The sequence below is a fragment of the Melospiza melodia genome, chromosome 18 (genome assembly GCF_035770615.1).
Source record: "Melospiza melodia melodia isolate bMelMel2 chromosome 18, bMelMel2.pri, whole genome shotgun sequence".
NCBI classification, from domain to species: Eukaryota; Metazoa; Chordata; class Aves; order Passeriformes; family Passerellidae; genus Melospiza; species Melospiza melodia.
Window position 1 is genome coordinate 799,156 of NC_086211.1, and position 20,765 is coordinate 819,920.

The 20,765-nt window shown below is 57.4% G+C and overlaps 1 protein-coding gene across 2 annotated transcripts in view; it reads right to left on the minus strand.

Moving 5' to 3' along the window:
• Positions 1-20,765, minus strand: part of PRKCB (protein kinase C beta) — an 84,747-nt gene that overhangs the window by 9,917 nt on the left and 54,065 nt on the right. For both annotated transcript variants that reach the window (XM_063171568.1, XM_063171567.1), the window contains exons 6-16: positions 20,183-20,339; positions 19,639-19,773; positions 17,918-18,014; positions 16,204-16,350; positions 11,790-11,963; positions 8,215-8,306; positions 7,298-7,360; positions 6,014-6,152; positions 4,384-4,464; positions 4,035-4,142; positions 1,535-1,675 (exon numbers count right to left, since the gene is read on the minus strand). In XM_063171568.1, coding sequence (XP_063027638.1) covers positions 1,535-1,675; positions 4,035-4,142; positions 4,384-4,464; positions 6,014-6,152; positions 7,298-7,360; positions 8,215-8,306; positions 11,790-11,963; positions 16,204-16,350; positions 17,918-18,014; positions 19,639-19,773; positions 20,183-20,339 — 1,334 coding nt within the window. The remainder of the gene's footprint in view (positions 1-1,534; positions 1,676-4,034; positions 4,143-4,383; positions 4,465-6,013; positions 6,153-7,297; positions 7,361-8,214; positions 8,307-11,789; positions 11,964-16,203; positions 16,351-17,917; positions 18,015-19,638; positions 19,774-20,182; positions 20,340-20,765) is intronic.

Sequence of the window (20,765 nt, forward strand, 5' to 3'; positions counted from 1 at the left end):
AGGGATTTCTAGAGGAAGGAGGCATCTAAAACAGGACAGAATTTGCACAGTTTAAAGCAGCAGAGCAGTAAGAAAGGGCTTTTGATGGAATTCAGTGGTTTTTCAGTGCAAAGCACCAAACACCAATGCTGTGCCCCTGCCCAGGGCAGGCAGTGACACTGGGAAGGAAGAGAGAGATGGCAGGAGGGGACACAGCAGCAGCAGCTTCACTGGGAAATGGGCACAGAGGTGGGAGATGGCAGCAGCTGTGGGTTCAGGAGACAGGGACTTGTGCAGAATGACCCCACGGTGCCCCTTCAGTGAATCCAGGTGTGGACCAGGATCCCTGCACAGCTGGAGCTCAGGGATCCCCCTTGTACCTCAGCATCCCTGGCACAAGGGTCAGATGCCAGCCCCAGACAGTGAATCAGGGGGGCACAGACAGCCCCAAACACTTGCACAGCGCTGATACCTTGATATCAAAGGTGCAGCTCTGCCAGCGATGCTGCTCCTGCGGGGTCCATGTCCTGGAGGGTCCCTCCCCTCCAGGGAAAGGCAGCAGGCAGCACCCAGACCCCTGTGCTGCCCACCCTGCGTGCCCCCACTGCCAGGCAGGAGGGAGAGCAGCACACTGCCCCTCTGAGGGGGCACAGCTCACACTGTGAGGGCAGCTCTGAGCCAAGGACAGCACCACGAGCTCCCTGCAGAGGCTCCACTGCCAGCACTGGGCCTGGGGGAGAACATCTGCCTGAAATTCAAACGCCAGCCCCAAACACAGGGCAAGGGGCAGCTCTCCAGGCCAGCACCCCTGCCCAGCCACCACAGGGGTGTTCCATCCCAGCTGGACCAGGAAAGGAGCTGTGGGAGGGAAAATCCTGCGGGAGCAGAGAGGCACAGAGAAAGAGCAGAGCTAGAGGCACCCAGCACCCTCCACACTCTCCCTGAAAGCAGAGTTTTCCAAGCACCAAAGGGGCCCTCAAAGGAGCAGGGTATCTGTAAAGCAGAGGAAAAGCAGAGGTGCAGAAGGCTGTTATGGGCACAGGGACAGCGAGGCTGCAGGTGAGCACACAGAGCATTCCCCAGCTCTGCGCTGGCCTGGGAGGATGGATTCAGGATTAATGTCCCCACACTGACCATAAATAGCAGCCACAAGAGCAGATCCAGTGGGGATCCAGCTCTCTGTGAAACAGCAGAGCCCAGCTGGGGCACTGCAGCCAACAGCACCCGGGGGAGGCACGAGAACAATCCAAGCCTTGAGGACCTGGAGCCCCACAGAGACTCTGCTGTGACCCTGCCAGACCCCAGTGACAAAGGGAAATCCAGGCAGGGACATCCCTGCTCCTGTGTGTACATGAGGGCAGGGAGAGCAAAGGGACAACACGGGGCCAGGCAGAGTTTGGGGCACAGAGCAGCACCATGGGCAGGGACACCCACACTGGGGCTCAGGGCGGGACACAGCAGTGGGACAGTGAAGGACCCAGCAGTGGGACATTGGAGGGCCAGCAGTGGGACAGTGGTGGCCCAGCAGTGGGACAGGGGGGCCCAGCACACTTACAGCCTTTGGCTTGAAGGGGGGCTGGATCTCCTTGCGCTCCAGCTTGTCCCAGTCGATGTAGCGGAAGAAGGCGTGCTCCTTGATGTCCCGCTCCCCCTCGGGGCCGCAGCCCAGGCGCTTGGCAGGGTGCTTGGTCATCAGCTGGGGACAGGAGGCAGGACACAGTCACTCCTGTCCCTCTGCCCCCCAGAATGTCCCCTCTGGACGCCCCACATCAGGGCCCCACCTCCTGCAGGTGCATTGGGGCTCCAAGGAGAGGAGGACACTGAGGAAGGAGCTGGAGTGACTCAGGGGCAGGGCAGGCTGACAGTGCTTTATGAGAGCAGACTGTGCAGATGGCAGGTACACGAGCACTGGCAGGATGGGCACATCCCCTTCCCGTCTGGGAATGGAACTGGTTTGCCAAGGAACATCCCCAGGAGCTGGCAGGGCTCCCTCAGCACCTGGCTGCAGCAGGGGAGCTGCCCAGCGGTCCCTTTGCTTGGCACAAACTTCTCAGCACCTGCAGGGTTAACTGCAAACCCCACTGCCCCTTTGACATGGGCAAGCTGCCCTTTGGAGGGAAAATAGCACAAACAGCCCATTAATGTTGTTTATCATCTAAACTTCTCCTCTTCCCTGGCTCAGTAAGGGAAAGGGGCCCCAGGAACCACGGGCAGCTGTACCACATTAATATCCTGGGGCAGGGTCTGAGCCCTGCTCACAGATCAGATGGAGATGCCAGAGATTCACAAGACGTCGATAAGGATGGAGAATATGAGCTTTGTGCTCCCAACAAAACACTGCTTCATTAAATCAGGGCAGTTCACCCTGATGCCAGGGCTGCAGCAAGCCTGGCCCTGTGTGCCAGGGCTGGGGGCTGTGAGACCCCCGTGGGGGGCAGGAGGTGCCAGTGCTCGGCTGGGGAGCTGAGACACCCCCACCACTGGGTACAGGTCAGCCCTGCCACCCCAGGGCACAGAACAAACCTGCTCAGGAGAGCCCATCTTTAACTGCAACAGGGCACTGAAAGCAAGGGAAACCCTGGGAAAAAAACCCAAACTAAAACCCTGAAATGACAAAAAAAACCTCCAAGAAATACAAGGAGAGAGCAAAGCCACCGACTGCTCTGTGAGCAAACAGCAGCGCATCCCTGCTCCAGCTGGGACAGCATCTGCAGCTGGAGGAGTGCTGGAGAGCAGCTTCCCGAGGCAGCAGCCTCTCCCTGGAAAGCCCTTGCAGAGGCAGCGAGGGGCTGGCAGGCTCTGCAGGCTGGGCAGCCCCTGCTCGGTGATTCACAGCTCCCAGCCCGTGCCTGGGGCAGCAGCACACACAGCCAGCCCCGAGCCCGGCCCTGCTCCAGCCCAGGGCTGCTCGGCAGCTCTGAGCGTGCCCCAGCACCTGCCAGGCCAGGAACACTCTGGATTTTCCCTCTACATCCCAAATCGCACCAGCAAGGGGATGGCAGATGGCGACAGCCTCGGTGGGATGCCCCTCCAGCCACCCAGCGGTTTCTGAATGAAGGATTTGATTTTCCTGCTGGCTGTGGCAGGGCAGCACCCCCTCCCCGTGCCCCATTCCAGGTGGGAGCTCCTGCAGCAGCTTTTCCCCACGGGACAAGGGAATGCTCCTCTTTAGCAGCAGCTCAGAATCCTGGCAACGCCAGCAAGAGGCTCTGAAATGCCGCAGTGGGAGCGAGAAGCGCAGGATGTGTCATTTGGAGATAGAAACTCTATTTTGAGACACAGAACATTCAGATATTTTCAATATTAACTATTATAAGCAAACATTTCTTAAATTCCTACACAAACACTTATTTATAGCAGTGTGGCACTGGGGGGTGAGATGAGGCTCAGTCCCAGGCACACAGAACAGCACCAGGACCCCGCCAGCCTTTATCCATCACATCCCAAATTAACTCAGGCTGCAATTAAGCCAGGCCTAGGCCCAGTCCACGGAGAGCCCAGCTTGTTATGCTGGGCAAGGCAGAGCTTCACTGCAAATTAAGAGGCAGGATAATGAAAATGCTGCCCTGACCTCATGGAGACACCAGCAGAGCTTCGGGTTGTCCTGAAGGGCAACTTATCACAGCTAAGTGGGAGGATGAAGGTTTTGTCTCTGATCTTAGGAAAACTGTTTGGGAATAACACCCGTTTTCCCTGAGCATCAGTTTTCACTTCAGGCAAAGCTCTCAGAGCTGCCCTGTCCTCACTGGCAGGAGCCCTCCCTTCCCACCCTCCAGCCAGCACCCCAGTTCTCCCAGGCCAGCCCCAGTCCCAGCTGCATTTGTGCTCAGTGCAGGGGCACAGGGAGGATGCAGGTGTCATTTTAACCTGGGTTTAGGACACACACACACAGTGGCACAAGCTGTGGCTTTAGCCCTGGCGGGCACAGGCACCAGAACCCAAGAGTGCCAGAGCCTGGCCATGGTGGGAGCAGTGGGGGGCTGGGACCCAGGGGGGGCAGGCTGGGACCCGGGGGCAGGCTGTCCCTCCCCACACTCCCCCTGCCCTGCCCTTACCCCTTTGCAGATGGCCACGGCCTCCTTGGACATGGACTTGGGGTAGGCGACGTTGTGCTCCATGATGGACTGGAAGAGCTCATCTTCATCTTCTCCCTCAAAGGGGGCCTGGAGCCAAGCAGACACAGCTTCAGGGGCCCTCCTGGGTCCCAAAGATCCCTGGGGCTGCTCTGCTCCTTGGCCTGGAGCCAGCCCCACAGTGACACTGGTCCTGTCACTGCAATCCCCAGACCAGCATCGCCCCCAGCTCAGGGGGTGCCCACCCACGTGCCAGGCGTGGCAATGCCACAGCAGCCTGTCCTGTGCTCACAATGGACCCAGCCCACCCAGAGGAGCCCAACTCAGTCACCTGGCCAGCCAGCATCTCATAGAGCAGCACTCCAAACGCCCACCAATCCACCGACTTCCCGTAGGGCTGGTAGGCAATGATCTGCAAACAGCAACAGCACAAAAATTACACAAAAATTACAGTGTAATATCAGAGTAATATCAGTGTAATATCAGTGCAATATCAGTGCAATATCAGTGCAATAGCAGCAACAGCAGTGTTACCCCCCAGCTCTGACACAGGGCAAAGCCACCCCGAGCTGCAGTGGGTCACAGGGATGGGGTTATTCCCTGGGACACACTTCAGCACTGGAACCCCCCCCCGAGGGACCCCAGACCCTCCCCTTGCTCTCTACAGCGCCCTGGGAAATTCAGGTGGGAGCAGTTCACACCACACAGGCCTTCAAAAGGAAAGAGCACTTGAAAGAAATCCCCTGTCCTGTGCTGTTCCCCACTGCTGGTGTGGGAAGCTCACAGCCCTGCAGGTGACAGGGCCATTCCTGGGTGCCAAAGTGATTTGCATCCTAATTTCCCACTTGCTGTTCTGCTTTTGGAAAAAGACAAATTAGGGCAAGGAGAAGAAAATAAGAGTTAAAGTGAAAACACTTGGGCATACACAGGGAGAGCTGGTGATTTGTCCTGCTGTGAAGGAGCATTAATCACCCACAGTCACCAGCTCTGCACCAGCAGCACCAGAATTAATCCTGGTGGGATGAGGGATGGATCCAGGAATGGGAAACCTCACTGGAGCAGCAAACACAATGTGGTTCAGCACACAAGAGCACTGATGTCCCAGCAAAGAGAATCTCTCTCTGAAATATCTAAATGAATAAATACTAACTTCATCATTGCAAATTCAGCAGAGTGACAAGAGTTTGGAGAGACACTTTTAAGTGAAGGGAACAGACATTTGAGAATAATTACTGCTCTGAATTTCACAAGTCTGGATTAAACTGTGCCCATACAGCACCTCATGGAAGTGTAATGTGTGACTCTATCACACCAGTAATAACCAAATCCAAATTCATATTGTGGGGATCTAGAGCCATGGATGGGGAGCCTCTCCCCATCAGACATGGCCCCTCACTGCAAACAGTGAGCTGGACAGATCCAAAGATTTCCCCTCCACGTGGAAATATTATTCACTGATAATCCCGTTTCTCACTGGTCATGTTGTGCTGGAAGCTTCTATCACACACAGTGAGGGGCAGAGCTGAGCCCTGGGTTTGCCATTTCCAGGAGTGAGTCAGGAACAACCTGCAGTGGGTCTGAGCATGCCAAGGACAGAGCAGGCTCAGAGCTGGCAGCAGGATGGACACAGGAAAACCCCAGTGAGGAAATCCCCCTGCAGGGAGAGCAGCATGAGGATGTGCTGCTCTTGGAGGTGGGAGCAGCACACAGCACCCCAGGCAGGCAGATCCAGCACCCCTGTTCCCTTAGGGGGATGTGGGGATGCACAGGGCTGGGGGCATGAACTCTGCAGGCTGATGGTGGATTCCTGAATGTCCCTGTTTCAGCTGCAGAGCTGCCCAAGGCCAGGAGGGAGCACGGGGAGCACAGGGATGGTGAATTTAGTGAATTCCTGAACCCCTGTTTCAGCTGCAGAGCTGCCCAAGGCCAGGAGGGAGCACAGGGATCAGTTCTGTCCCTACCTCGGGCGCGATGTAGTCCGGGGTGCCACAGAAGGTCTTGGTGGTGACCCCATCCCAGATGTTCTCCTTGCACATGCCAAAGTCGGCGATCTTGATGTGCCCCTCGCTGTCCAGCATCACATTGTCCAGCTTCAGGTCCCTGCAGGGCAAAGCAGACCGTGACACAAGTTCCTGCCTCACCTGCACTCTGCCCCCTGAAATACAAAGCAGCTGTGTTTCCCCGTGCTGCCCAGCCCCAGAGTGCCTGTTTGTGGTACCAGCCCCCAGCTCTGCTCCTCTGCACCAGCTGTAGAGGTGGATCCAACCACACATCCCTGGATCTCAATCCCAGCCTCGAGCCACCCTCCAGAGGTGGATGCTGCAGCCTCAAGGACACCTCTGTAGCAAGCACTGGGCATTCTGGTGCAGTTTCTACATTCTGGCTGGGTTCAAGGCTGTGTTTTCTAATTATCCTGTCAGTGCTCAGAACCCTGACAGGCCAAAGGCACACGGACACGAGCTGGGATTCAGATTCCGAGGAAGGAAGGAAGCAGAGCCACTGGGGACCAGCAGACCTAGAATCTCTCCACAGCAGCTGATGGCAAGAAACAGCCCTCACGTCAAGTTTGCTCCACTTCTTTCATCTTTAGCATCTCCTGACTCCAGCAGCACTGCTGGCATCTCCCTTCACAGAGCACGTAATGGTATCTGACACTCATTAGGATGCTGCGCTCCACCCTGGGCTCTGCCAGCTCTCCCAGCAGGGAGGAGCAGCGAGCGCTGCCTCCAGAGCTCAGCCAGCAGCCTGTGAGCCTGGTGCTGCACATGGCAGCGACCTCTGGCTGCTGGCAGCGCACTGGGGATGGCACTGAAGCCTCGGTGGCCAAGCAGAAGCGACAGGGTGGCACCGCAGAGCTCGAACAGGCCACTGGCACACGCTGACTCCAGGGGCAGCGTAAGAGAGCAGGGCCCTGCGGCCAAACCCGGGGCTGGGAGCTGGTCCCGGCTGCCAGGGAGCATTTGTGTTGTGTGGAGAGAACACATGGAACAGGGCAGGGGAGAGCCAGAGCTGCCTTCCCATCAGCTGGGGTAAAGCAGGATCCTCCCCCAGACCGGGGGCACCCACGGCTCCTTTTGGGACACACCACGTGCATGGCTGCACCCAGTGATCCCACAGGTCCTTCCCAACCCTAAGGATGCTGCCATGGTGCTGTGGGCAGCTGCCAGCCCCATCCGTGGCACGGGCAGGGACAGGCCCTGGAGCAGCTCTGGGGCAAGGAGGGAGGCAGGAACGAGCTCACCTACCGGTAAATGATGCCTTTGCTCTGCAGGAAGAACAGCCCGATGGCTATTTCTGCTGCGTAGAACCTGAAAGAGGAGGTTTAAAACTGACAATTACAGGAGATCAATAAAACCTTCCCAATGGGGTGGCAGTGAAGGGAGCGCGTCAGGCAGGTGCGAGCAAGGACAAGGCAGGGAAATTCCAGAGGAGGGTCGCAGGGGATGATCCAGGGCAGCCTGAGCTGGCAGGGATGTCTCTGGGGGCTGGCACTTCTGGTGGCACGGATTAAGCAGGAGCTGGACCCAGGGCTGCTCCTCAGGACAGGCTGGCAGCACGGCTCAGAGAGCCATCCCTGCTCCTGGGGCCAGCAGGCACTGCCACAAGTACTGCCACACTGCCCTGGGGCATGCCCCGGGTCTCAGAGGGCTCTCAGACACCATTCAGCCCACCAGGCTGTGCTCAGTGTTTGTGGGTCTATGTGAGCACCTGGAGGCTCCCAGGAACACATCCTGCTCTGCCCAGCTCTCAAGGAACAGGAGCCAAGAGTTAACACTGGGCTTGGGCACCTGGCAGAGCAGCCAAACCTGCCCTGGGAAGGGACCAGGGAGAGCAGAGCCCTGGTGTCTCCCAGGAAGCCTCCACACCCTCTGCATGGTGCCTTTATGTGCCTCCGTTTATCTATTTCTACTGCCTTTATGTGCCTACATTTATCTATTTCTATTGCCTTTATGTACCCACATTTATCGATTTCCATTTCCCTCAATTACTTACAATACAATGCACCCCAAGGGTGAGGTGGAGGCAGCAGCACCAGACAAAGAGCTCTGCTGCACCTTCCCGTCCCTGATTCCTGCCAGGAGCTGCCCTGCAGAGCCCCGGGCTCTGTCTGTGGCACAGTGCACCCCACAGGTACCCCGGGGTGCCAAAGCAGCGCACTCACACAGCGTGGGGCTCCTTGAACCTCCCGACCTGCTGGATCTGGTACATCAGGTCCCCACCGTTCACATATTCCATCACAAAGTACAAGCGATCCTGGGGGGAAGAAGGGAGCAGTTAGCAGCAGGACGATCAGAGCAGGGAGCCTGCAGGGTCAGGAACAGGTGCCAAGGGCCCTGGCAGCCCCAGGCTGTCATTGCAGGGAGCACAGCCACCATCCCCGTGCTCCCCAGGGGCTGCTGACCACACAGAGCCCATGAGCATTAATGCCTTGGGACCGGGGCTCTGCCCCTCTGCAGACACATCCCCTGGAGAAGGCAAGTGGAGGAACCCCTAAACCAGAGGTTTTTCCCTGCCAGGAGCACATTTGCCCTTCCTGACAGGAGCCATTTCCAGAGAGCTGCTCTGCAGGTCCCCGCTGGCATTTCCCTGGCACTCCCTGGCTCCAGTCAGGGCAAGCACAGAGACACGAGCAGTTCCCAAGGGGACTGAGCTCCATCCAGGGCCACCAGGGCTGGGCCAGGCCCAGGAGGGGCTGTGACACCCCCAGCCCTGTCCCAGGATGGCAGTGCTGGGGTGCAGGGCAGGCAGGAGGGGGCTGCTCCCACTCCTCACCCCTTCCAGCCTGCTCTGAGGGTCGCTCTGGCCATGCTCAGGGGGCAAAGGGGGTCCAGAGGGGACGACATGGAGCATTTCCCAGCCTGGCAGTGCCCACCCAGCACCCACAGGGCATTTCCCAGCCTGGCAGTGCCCACCCAGAGGAGCTGGGCTCAGCAGTGCTGCCCCCCCCCAGCTGTGGGGCAGCCCCAGGGATGGAGCACAGCGGCACAGGGGCAGTGGGGCTGTGTAAAACACACTGCACTCATGGGATAGAGCAGGGAATAGTGTAAAACACACTGCACTGAGGGGATAGAGCAGGGAATAGTGTAAAACACACTGCACTGAGGGGACAGAGCAGGGAATTGTGTAAAACACACTGCACTGAGGGGACAGAGCAGGGAATTGTGTAAAACACACTGCACTGAGGGGATAGAGCAGGGAATTGTGTAAAACACACTGCACTCATGGGATAGAGCAGGGAATTGTGTAAAACACACTGCACTCATGGGATAGAGCAGGGAATTGTGTAAAACACACTGCACTGAGGGGATAGAGCAGGGAATTGTGTAAAACACACTGCACTCATGGGATAGAGCAGGGAATTGTGTAAAACACACTGCACTCATGGGATAGAGCAGGGAATTGTGTAAAACACACTGCACTCATGGGATAGAGCAGGGAATTGTGTAAAACACACTGCACTGAGGGGATAGAGCAGGGAATTGTGTAAAACACACTGCACTGAGGGGATAGAGCAGGGAATTGTGTAAAACACACTGCACTCATGGGACAGAGCAGGGAATTGTGTAAAACACACTGCACTGAGGGGACAGAGCAGGGAATTGTGTAAAACACACTGCACTCATGGGATAGAGCAGGGAATTGTGTAAAACTGAGGGGATAGAGCAGGGATTTCAGCTTTTCACTGCCTGGGGGTTTGGGAGCACCCCTGAGTGCAGGGCAGCCCTGGCAGGGCCGGCCAGCCCACGTGTGGCAATGTCACCTTGAGCAGGCAGAGCAGCGCTGGGCTGGGCTGCAGCTGCCTCCTAAATATATCGATCTGCTTCAAGGAGGAAGAGCATTAAATACACTGCCTCTCGAGGCAGCCAGCTGAGCTCTAAAAGCAGGAGCTTTGGGTGGGGAAGGGAGTGCTGTGCCCAGCAGAGCCGGGAGTGACTCAGGCAGGCAGATGGGCTACAGCAGGGATGGGCACCGAGCTGGCCTGGCCCTGCCCCTGCCACCAGGGACAGCAGGCAGATGGCACGGCTGCCCATGGGCTACAGCAGGGATGGGCACCGAGCTGGCCTGGCCCTGCCCCTGCCACCAAGGACAGCCCTGGCCAGGGCTGCAGCATGCACACCCCTGGGCAGCCCCCAGACACAGATGGAAATGCACTGCAGAGCCTGGCACAGAGCTGGTGGCACGCCCCTGTCCCTGGGCAGCCAGAATGGCACTGCCAGGGTTCCTTCCAGTGTCTGCCAATGAACTGCTCCATGGCCTGCCTGGCTGCACGCTGGGAACAAGGGGCAGAGCCAGGACAACAGCCATGCTCCCCATCCACCCCTTACCAGATATTAGGGAGAAATCCCTCCCTGGGAGGGTGGGCAGGCCCTGGCACAGGTGCCCCGAGCAGCTGTGGCTGGCCCTGGATCCCTGGCAGTGCCCAGGCCAGGCTGGATGAGGCTCAGAGCACCCTGGCACAGTGGAAGCTGTCCCTGCCCATGGATGGTGTTCAAGATCCTTTCCAGCCCAAACCATTGCAGGACTGTGTGATTCATCATCTCACACAATCTCAGTGAGGCTGTGGCTGCTGTGCCCTTCACTGCCAAGGCACAGCTCACCTGGGGTCCCCCAGGGACCCCCTCACCCCCTGCCCGAGCCCAGGCTCTGACCTGCGGCCTCTCAGGTCCCCCAGCCCCAGGCAGGAGCTCTCTCCCTGCTCATCCTCCCTTGCTCTTTAAAGGCAAGATTTAGGGCTTCTGTGTCTCCTGGAGCCGCTGAGCCAACAGCCCTGGTGGGGAACTGTGCTCAGGCCCGTGCTCCCAGAAATCAAAGTGCTTTGTGCCAGCCTTTGATAATACAGCCTGCTATACATTTTGATTACATTACAAATACGATTACTATTAAGCTACTATGGGTCTGCCAGGAATAATCCCGTGCTGACTCACTTCAGATGCCAGGAGATGCTGTGTGAAATAGCTGCTCCTGCCTCAGCCTGATTGCTGCGCTGCAAAGCCGGGCTGCAGGCTTTAAATACACCCAGTGTGTTTGGGAAATGAAATTTCTGGGACAATATTAAAATGTAATCCTCCTGGAAAGCATTGTCACCGTTCTAAAGGGCTCTGCTGGCTCCACTGATGTGCACCTGGACATTCTCATTCACTGCTCCAGGGCCAGGCAGGGATTGCATTGAAGGTGCCCTGTCCCCTCTGCACTCCTGACTCACACAAACCCAACCCCACACCCATGGCAAAGTGGATTTCCTGCAGTTTGGATTCGCCTTCTCCCTGTGCTCAGGGCTTTGATCAGAGGATTGAGTCCTGGGCAAAGTGCAGCCCTTTGCCACTGAGCCCTAAGGGATGCTGTGGGCACCTGAGGGGCTGGGAATCACCTCTGGTGTCCCCACAGCTCCCTGCTGAGCACATCTCAGGGCCCAGCTGTTGTACATGACCCTTCCATGTCACACACACACACTTTGGTCCTGGGGGCACCTTTGCCAGTGAACTGGAGAAGGTGTGAGGCTGCCAAGGCAGAGAACACACAATTGCTATGGCAGGTGCAGTGATGTACAGAGAATATAAAATCCTGGAGTGGTTTGGGGTGGAAGGGACCCTAAATCCCACCCAGCGCCACCCCTGCCATGGGCAGGGACACCTCCCACTGTCCCAGGTTGTCCATCCTGGCCTGGGGCACCATTCCAATCCATTTCCCAGAGCGTCGGGCTCCCCGTGCTCAGGTGCCCAGCCCAGCAGCCCTTACCATGGTCTGGAAGCAGGAGTGCAGCTGGGTGAGGAAGGGAGGCTTCCCCGAGAGCGCCAGCACGCGCTTCTCCACCATGGTGCACTCCACGTCGTCGTCCTGGATCACCACGTCCTTCTTCAGGATCTTCACAGCATACAGCTCGTCCGTGCCCTTCCTCTCTGCCAGCATCACCTGCAGGGGCACAGCACACCGAGGGGCACGGGCAGCTGCAGAGCCTCCAGCTGGAACGGCCCCAGCTGCTGGCTCCGCACCGGGGGCTGCCCCGAGGAGGGGCCAAACCACACACAGCTGCTCCCAAGAGCATCCAGGGACCTAAGGGTTAACCATCTCCTTCCTCACCACCTCAGTGCCTCCAGGAGCCGGCCCCAGGGGTCTGATGGTCCCTGGGCCCAGCTCTCCTCAGGGGTTTGGCACCCTCAGGGTGAGGGTGTCCAGAGGCTGAGCACAGAGCCCATCAAATTACAAGGTGGTGAATATTTGAGGTGGAAAAGAGTTAGACTCTAGTGAATGGTAATAAAAAACCCCATGATTTTCTGTGCCTCAGTTTCCCCCTCCAGAACAATAAGCAGACCCCATCAGGAGCTGGTTCATCACCCAGCCAAGGCACCTCTCAGCCAGCAGAGCCCACCCAACCTCCCAGTCCCAGCCAGTCCCACCCAGTGCAGGTTTATTCACTGCAGTAAATGGGATTCACTGCTCCTGCTGGTGCCAATCCCTGGGTTAACCCCACCAGCCCAGCCAGGGTCCCTGCCTGACCCAGCACAGGCTCCATCAGCTCAAGCTGCTCCTTGGGCTGCCGGCACATAAACCCTCTTGAAACCTCCTTTGGTTCCTGTTTTCCCTCCCTCACCCTCTCATGGCCTCAGACTGGAGTGCTGGTGGAAATGAATTGCTCTTCATTGAAGGAGCTGGCACAGATCCTGCATGGATCAGGAACAGCAGCTCGGGGCTTCGGGGAATAAATTACGTGGAGGCACCATCGATAGGGTGGAACTGAAACGCGCTCCAGGCTGGGCCAGACGGGCAGAGGACACACGAGCGGCTCTCAGGGTGACTTCAGAGACACCAGGGCCAGCAGAACTTACAGAATTTACAGAATGAACCCTCTGGTGTTCCAGCCCTCTGCAGCTCCACAGGCTGCCCGGGCAGGGGGCAGTGCCACCCTGAGGGATTTCACAGATGGCAGATGTGGCACTTGGGACAGGGGGTGGCAGTGCTAGGGTGGGACTCAGTATCCCAGAGGGCTTTTCCAAGCTCAGAGACTCTGTGATTCCAGTCTGGGGCACAGCCTGGGGAGTGAGGTCTGTGGTGCCACCCACTGGTTTGGGTGCAGGGAACAGGGCACAGGGCACAAGGCACAGGGCTCTGCCATTGCCATGGGTGGGCAGGGCTGCAGCCAGCTCATCCCACAGCAGGGCTGAGCCATGGGGCTGTCAGGGACTTTGGGATGGGATTTATTCGCCTGCTCATCCTTGAAGAGCCCTGGGTACCCAGAGCAGCTCCTTGTGATGTGAGATGGAACCCAGCAAGGCTCAGGCACTGGCACAGCTGTGGCTGCCCCTGGAGCCCTGGCAGTGCCCAGGCCAGGCTGGACAGGGCTGGGAGCACCTGGCACAGAGGGAGGTGTCCCTACCATGGCACTGGGTGATCTCTAAAGTCTCTCCCAGCCCAAGGCAGGCCCTGTTTGTGTGGCAGGGCAGCAGACACAGCTGCCTCACACAGTGCCTGCACCCCTGCCCTCCCCTGGGGCTCTGCTCAAACGGAGCTGCTTTGGTTCAGTGCCTCCATTTATCACCATTTTACACCCACTGAGCTTCACACGGCACCTCACACAGGTGCTAAAACCAGAGCTCATTTTAGGTGACAAAAGCAGAAGTGCTTTGGTTGCTCAAAATTGGTGGAAAAGAAGCAGTAACCACTGCAGGAACGTATTTTGAGGGCAAATTAAACCTGTTACCTGAGTGTAAGAGCATTATATAGAATATCAGTTCTGTACAGACCTGCCTTGCCATCCACAGCCCTGTCAGAGGAAAGGTGACTAAAGCAGGGAGCCTCTGAGCCTGGCAGCTGCCTCTGCCCTGAGGGACCTTGCTGAGCACCTGGCTCCCAGCCCTCTGCAGGGACAGCCTGGCTGGGGTGCCCCCATAATGCAGAACCTGCTCAGGGCTGTCCATGCTGTGAGTGGGGCTCTAATCCACCCAGGGCTGCGCTGCTGGGGCACAGCTGGGCTGGATTCCCCTCTGTGTCACAGAACCCCAGAAAACCTTTAGGCTGGAAAAGCCCTCCCAGCCCACTGAATCCCAGCTGTGCCCGATCCCAACCCTGTCCCCAGAGCCCTGAGTGCCACATCCCAACACTCCTTGGACACCTGCAGGGACGGGCACTCCAAACCTCCCTGGGCAGCCCTTGCCAGTGCCTGAGCACCCTTTCCAGGAACAAATTCCTGCTGCTGTCTGAAGGTGCCCAAACCCCAAAGATCCAAACAGCTGAGTGCCCCTGGCACAGCCCGGAGCCCAGGACGGGGACACGGATGGGTGACAGGGGAGCAGGGAGCCAGCCTCGCCCGTGCCCTGCCCTGCTGCCCGGTGTCACACCCAGAGCAGAGCAGAGCCCGGGGGTCACCTCAGCCCAGGGAACCCTCCCTGCCCTGGAGCCCAGAGCTGCATTGCCCAAAGGCTCCACCCTGCTCAGCAAACAACACAAACCCCAAAAAGCCTGACAGCTCCAGAGCACCACAGATTGATCAGCTGCAGAAATATGAGCAAGCCACCTAATTTCCCTCTGCTCTATTTATAATGCAGCAAAGCAAACCCAGGCTGGCCGTGCCAGGCGCTGCCTCCCTCCGTGGGAGCGGCTCCAGCCCTATGGAGCTGCCACCAGCCCCATCCTGGGCAGCCCACAGGGACCCCAGGGCAGCAGGGGCACCTGTGTGCCAGGCTGAGCGTGCCAAGGCAGAGCACACAGCCCCACGCCCCTCTTTTCCCAGGCACATCCATTTCCACCCCCAGGCCTGGCTCGGGGATCTCCATCTGCCAGCGCGCTCGCTGGGAAGCAGATTGCATTCCTGTTTAACTTTTTATTGCTGCAGAAAAAAAGCTGATATTTAACTTGATTTATTCCTGCAATATAGAGTGTTTGTTTGGGAATGCTCCAGCACAAGGACTGGAGATGTTCTGAGCACAGAGAAAGCAAGTTTGTCAAACTGGACAGCCACTGAGGGCAGTGGGTGGGCACTGCTGACCCTGGAGAGAGCAAAACGCTGAGCGGGACATCTGGGGTGCCAAAGGGTTAACAGAGACAGACAGAGTTCACTCAAACAGTGTGACTGCAGCCCCAGAGCTCTGCCAGCCAGCAGGGACTGGCAGCAGGCACAGGAGCAGGTGCCAGCCCCGGAGAGGGAAGGACACGGTGCCAGCCTGGAGAGGGATGGCAGTGCCATGGGCACAGCCAGCTGCTGGGCACACCAGGAGCTGCTCTCCCGGCTCCAGACACCCCTGCCAGGCTCCTCCCGCACATCTGGCACCTCTGTTGGCGCAGGAGGCGGGGCCGGGGCGGCGGCACCTGGGCGTCCCCGTGCCGGGATGCCCAGGGATGCCTGGCGAGGTGCAGGCACACGTGAGGGCGAGGCCGCAGCCACCCGGAGGAACCAACGTGCTGTTTTAATTAGCGCTAATTAGCATATTTATAACATGCTGTTCCAGGGAACAGTTTCTGTCACACTCTCCCTTATATAAGGCAGAGCCGGCTGAGGAGTTTGCTAATGTTGCTCAGATTCAGGGGGAGAAGGCGGCGGGGACGCGGCACAGGCACGGAGCCCCCAGATGCCAGCACGGGCTCTGGGAGGGGCACAGGGGACATTCCTGTGAGAGAGCAGCAGGGCAGGGGCACAGGGCTGTCCTGCACCCCGGGATGCCAACCCACAGCATGGGGGTGCCACAGACATCTTTTATAAAATTCCTTTCCTTGGGATTTCTCCTCCTGAGAAGCTGAGAGGCCTCAGGAACAAAATGTAAACAATGGTTATCTGCTGCTGTGGAATGCGACAGGTGCATCTGGGATTGGTGAAATGAAAAAATGAAGGCTCCAAGTCACATCATCACCAGGAGAAGGAAATTCTGTTACTGCTCACAACCAGTCTGGGAAGTTAATTAAAATGTCCCATATACTTGTAATTGTTAGAGAAGAAGGAAACCCCAACCAAATAAAAAAGAGCTTTAAATACACAGCTTGTCTTCCCAAAAGGATGCAGTTTGTGGTGGTGTCATCAGACATCTATGGGGTCCCCTGTGGGACACAGGGGAGCCAAGCTGGGCTCCCAGTGCTGTGATACCAGTGCTCCCAGTCCCACTGGGGGTGTTCAGTGCTCCCAGTGCCCCCATGGGTGCTCAGAGCAGACACAGGGGCAGCTCACCTTCCCAAAGCTCCCTTTGCCCAGCACCATCAGGAAGTTGAAGTCCGAGAGCTTCATGCGGTCCCGGCTGCCGTTGTTGTCCAGTTTGGAGATGGCATTTCGTGTCTTCTCATCCGCAGCCTTGGAGCCCGTGCCAATCTTGGCTCTCTGCAGAAGGGGAGACGGGGCAGGGAGGAGAGCATCACTGGGGGCAGCAGGGACAATGGGCATTGCAAACCCAGGGGTGCTCCCCAAATCCCACCTGAGCAGCTCCTTCCCAGCTCAGAAACCACCCTGAGCTTTGGGAGCCTTTTCCATGGGCGTGATGGGCACCAAGAAAGGCTCTGCAGGAGCCACCAGCCCTGGCACGTGGCACTGCTCTGCTGCTTCCCAGTTCATCCCGGTGATGCCGGAGAGCTGGGAATCACCTGTGGCCCTGGTCACCCCTGTGCCAGTGGGACACTGCAGCCTGCCCTGCCACCCTGCCTGTGCCCGGCCATCCAGAGCATGGCAAACAGCCCTAAGGAAGCTCTTCTGGGGCAAAAACTGCCTCTGACTCTTCTTCACCAGAAAAAGAGGGGTGAACATAAATACATGAAGGTAAAACACGGGACTTTTTATCCAGCCCCACGTCCATTGCTGCCCTGTGGTCCCTCCCATTGGAGATGTCCTGTGATTGCATCTGAAACTGGAGGGGATGGCAGAGGAAGCCACGAACGCATTTGGAACAGTCCAGAACAGAAAGCCTCCTGAACAGACAGACAGACAGCCTGACAGACAGACAGACACACAGCCCCTCCTGCCCCTGGCCATCACAGCTGCCCCTCACAAAGCCCCATTTTTAAGCCCCATTTTTAAGCCCCAGCCCCCAGCAGCGGCCGGTGCCCCCTGCCCAGGGCTGTGCTGATCCTGCTCCCCCAAGGCTCTCCCAGGATTTATCCCCCTCACTCCCAGCACTGTGAGGCTGTGCTGGGCTCAGCCTAGCGTGAAATTCCATTAACCCGACCCCGGCGGCTCCATTTGGCTGCTGCTGCGGCAGCCCCTGCAGACAGCCCCTCCCGGGGAACCTCAGCCTCTGCTGCTGCCTCTAATTGCTTCTCTCGCGCTGCTCCAGGCTGCAGAACGCCCCTCTCAAGGTCACCTGCAGCCCTGAGAGCACGGGAACAGCTCCTGCACTGCCAGCCCGAGCAAGGGGCTCTTTCCACACCCATTGGGGTGACCCCGGCGTGTCCCAGGCCCCAGCACACTCCTCATCCTCATCCTCACTCCAGCACCAACCGCAGCCCAGCTGGAGGGGGATTCCTGCCCTGACACTGAGTCCCTGAGCAGGAGGAAAGTTGTGTATAAATAAGATAAAGAGAAAGCAGAGCAGGAGCTAACTCTCCAGTCTGTGCTGCAATCACAGAGTTCATGCTGAGAACCATAAGGGCAACTCTCTCATTTCTGCAAGGCTCATTGCATGTGGGTCTCCAGATGCACCACGCTCATTCCTGGGGTTCTGTGGAGGCTCCAGCTGCACTGAGAAATGGCCAATTTCTGCTCACTCAGCAAGGTCTGGATCCATCATTCAGCAAGAACTGCCATGGCTTATTAGGCAGCAAACAGACATTTCCCCTTGGAGCCTCTGAGGGCAGCAGGAGCCTGCCCCACGTCCCTGCCCTGCCAGGGAGAGCCCCTTCCTGAGGGCATGGCAGGCAGCGAGGAACACCCCTGAGCCCAAGGACAATCAACTCACCTCAAACTTCTGCCTCAGCTCCTCGTTTCCTTCCTCTCCCTCGGGAGGCACGGGGACGTTGAAATACTCGCCCTCCTCCTGGCTGAGCAGCTTGAACCTGCAGGGACAGAGAGGGCACAGCTCAGGGCTGGGCAGGCAGGGCCCCCTGCCCCAGCACCCTCCCTGTACAGCACCCAGGGGACCCTCCCAGGGATGTTCTGGTCCCTCTGTGTCCTGGGGACCCCCCAGCCCAGGGGGTGCATCCCCTGCCTGCTGTGGTGGGCACACAGAGCACTGGTGTCCCTGCCAAACCACTCCTGACCCAAACCCACACACAAAATCGTGCTTCTGGTGACTGTCACCCTGGTTCTTTAAGATTTTCTAAGCCTTCTGATGCTGACATTCTTGTAGTGAGCTTTCTCACACACTTTCTGTAAATAACTCATTGTTTTGCATTCCTTTATGGAGGAGGAGAGAGTTGATGGGCTGTTGGTTTGACCAGTGTCATTGCAGAGGTGGCACTGTCACCCTCCAATCCACCGTCACTTTTGGAAAACCATAAATGTTGGAGTCAGAAAATAAACTTCCCTTTTTTCTTCACCTTGAGAACAGCGGTGTGTGCTTGTGTTCTTTCGTGTCCTGTAGTGACAGGTGACAGCCACAGGTGTGGGCAAAGCCCTTCCAGCAGCTGCCCCACAAGGACAGACAGCACATGGCACGTGCCAGGCTGGCACTGCCACCCTGAGCACACAGACAGGACGCTCCACAAAGGAGGAGAAAAGCTTCAGCAGCAGTGGTCAGAAATGATGGGAACTCCACTCAGCTGGCAGGAGTTTGACCCTGCTGGGGCACAGCCCAGGGGTGCCCAGCCCAGGTGAACTGGGTGTGATGCCAGGGGCTGCTCCAGGACAGCCCTGCCTGCCCAGGCTCTGCCCTGAGCTGGCTCCTCCATTAACTGCAGCTGTTTGGCTATGAAATATGGATCAGAGCTCCTTCTCCTGCAGGTTATCCAGCCAGCACCGTGACAAGGAAAACCACTTAGATCTCCACTTCCAAGCGTTTGAACAGGCTGGGAGGGGCTTTGGGAACTGGCAGTGCATGGCACACACACACACACACCCTGACAGGGCACTGGGAGCTGGGAAGGGACAGATCCCTGCTGGCCTCCCGAGGGGAAGCCCTGCCCCATCAGGGACTGGCAGGTGACCAGCACAATGCCACCGTGTCACTGTCATTTTCTGAAAAATCCCTTCGCCAGGATTCTCCTCCTGGGAAGCTAAGAAACCTCTGAGAAAAATGGAACCAATAATTATCTGATTGCTTCTCCTGTGTTTTGCTGCTTTGGAATGTGGTTTGGACATTGTTTACCAACTGGCCACTGTTTGATTGGTTTCATGTGAATCGTTTTGATTTAATGACCAATCACAGCCAGGCTGTGTCAAGGCCCTGGAGAGAGTCATAAGTTTTCATTATTATCTTTTAGCCTTCTGTCTGTGCTCCTCCTCTCCATTTCCCAACCCTCCAGGCCATGGAGGAGGTCACACAAAGGCAGCCCATGGTCCATGCCCTGGTGCCACACAGACTCCCCATGGCAGCAGCGATGCTCAGCAGCCCCATCCGTGGAGCTGGGAGGGTTCCTGGAGCAGAGGGCAGCTGTGAGGTCTGAGGGGCTGCCCCATCCCAGGCACAAACACCCTGGGCTGCTCTGTGACCCTGGTGGTGACACAACAAGGACATCTCACCATCCATCCACGCCTGACTTCTGCAGCTCAGAGATGCCAAAGGACAGGGAGCCCATGAAGTCGTTCCTGCTGGTCAGATCCCAGTCCCAGATCTCCACAGACAACCTCCTGTCCTTGTCAGCCTCCTTCAGCTGGCTGCAAGAGACAAGGGAAAGGGGTGGGAAAAGGGGACAGCAAAGGGATGGATGGAAAAGGGACGGATGGCAAAGGGGATGATCCCACCCTGAGCCCCCCACACTCCACGCGGACAGGGTGCAAGGGAAGGGATGGTCCCCAGGGCCTGCTGGGTCTCCAACATCTGATCTCAGGGCACATCTGACCCTCACAGAGAGCACAGAGCTCCTGCCCAGACACACTGTGCTCTGAGCAGGGTCAAGGCAGAGCTTTGGGTGCTTCTGTGTCCCTTACGGAACAAAAAAGAATCATTTCTCACTTGAGTCAGCTCAATGCCTCTGAATAATTAAATCAGAGCAAATAAAGCCACATGAATTCTTGGTGGTGAGAAAATTCACTTTAGAAATTTAAACGTTTTCCTTGTACTTACAATTTAAATGTCTCGTTCCACTCGGGATTCAGGGAGCACTTGATAGTTTTGGTCTTCTGTTTGCTTTCGTTTTTGGGGTCAGGGATTAGCTTAAGCTTCACGTAGGGATCTGACAAGCCATTAGGGTCCATAGGAACTAGGTTTTTAGCATCTCTTACTGGGGAAGAGAAAAAGGATTAAATTCAGCATTCCAGCTATAAAAATACCCAACAACTGACAACTTCCCTGCGTGCCAAGAGCAAGTGTGAAAATAGTGATTAAAAGCAGAATTAGGCTGGATCTGTGCAGACACGGGCATTACATGAGGAGCGACGCCGTCAGCGCCGAGCACACGCAGCTCCCGTGCACGGGGGAGGCTGCAGGGTCGGCTCAGGAGATTATTTTTACTTTCTGACAGGCTGGTTTGTTGTTTGCTCCGGGCTTTAAGCAGTTTAAAGCTGATTTGTTTCCTCCTGGGCCCCGGGAAGCAGAACTGCAGCGAATTGTGGGGGCCTGGGGCTGGAGCTCCCCTCGAGGAGCGGGAGCAGCCACGGGAGGGAGGTGGGAGCAGGAGCCCAAAGGCGGCACAGGAGCGGCCACGTCC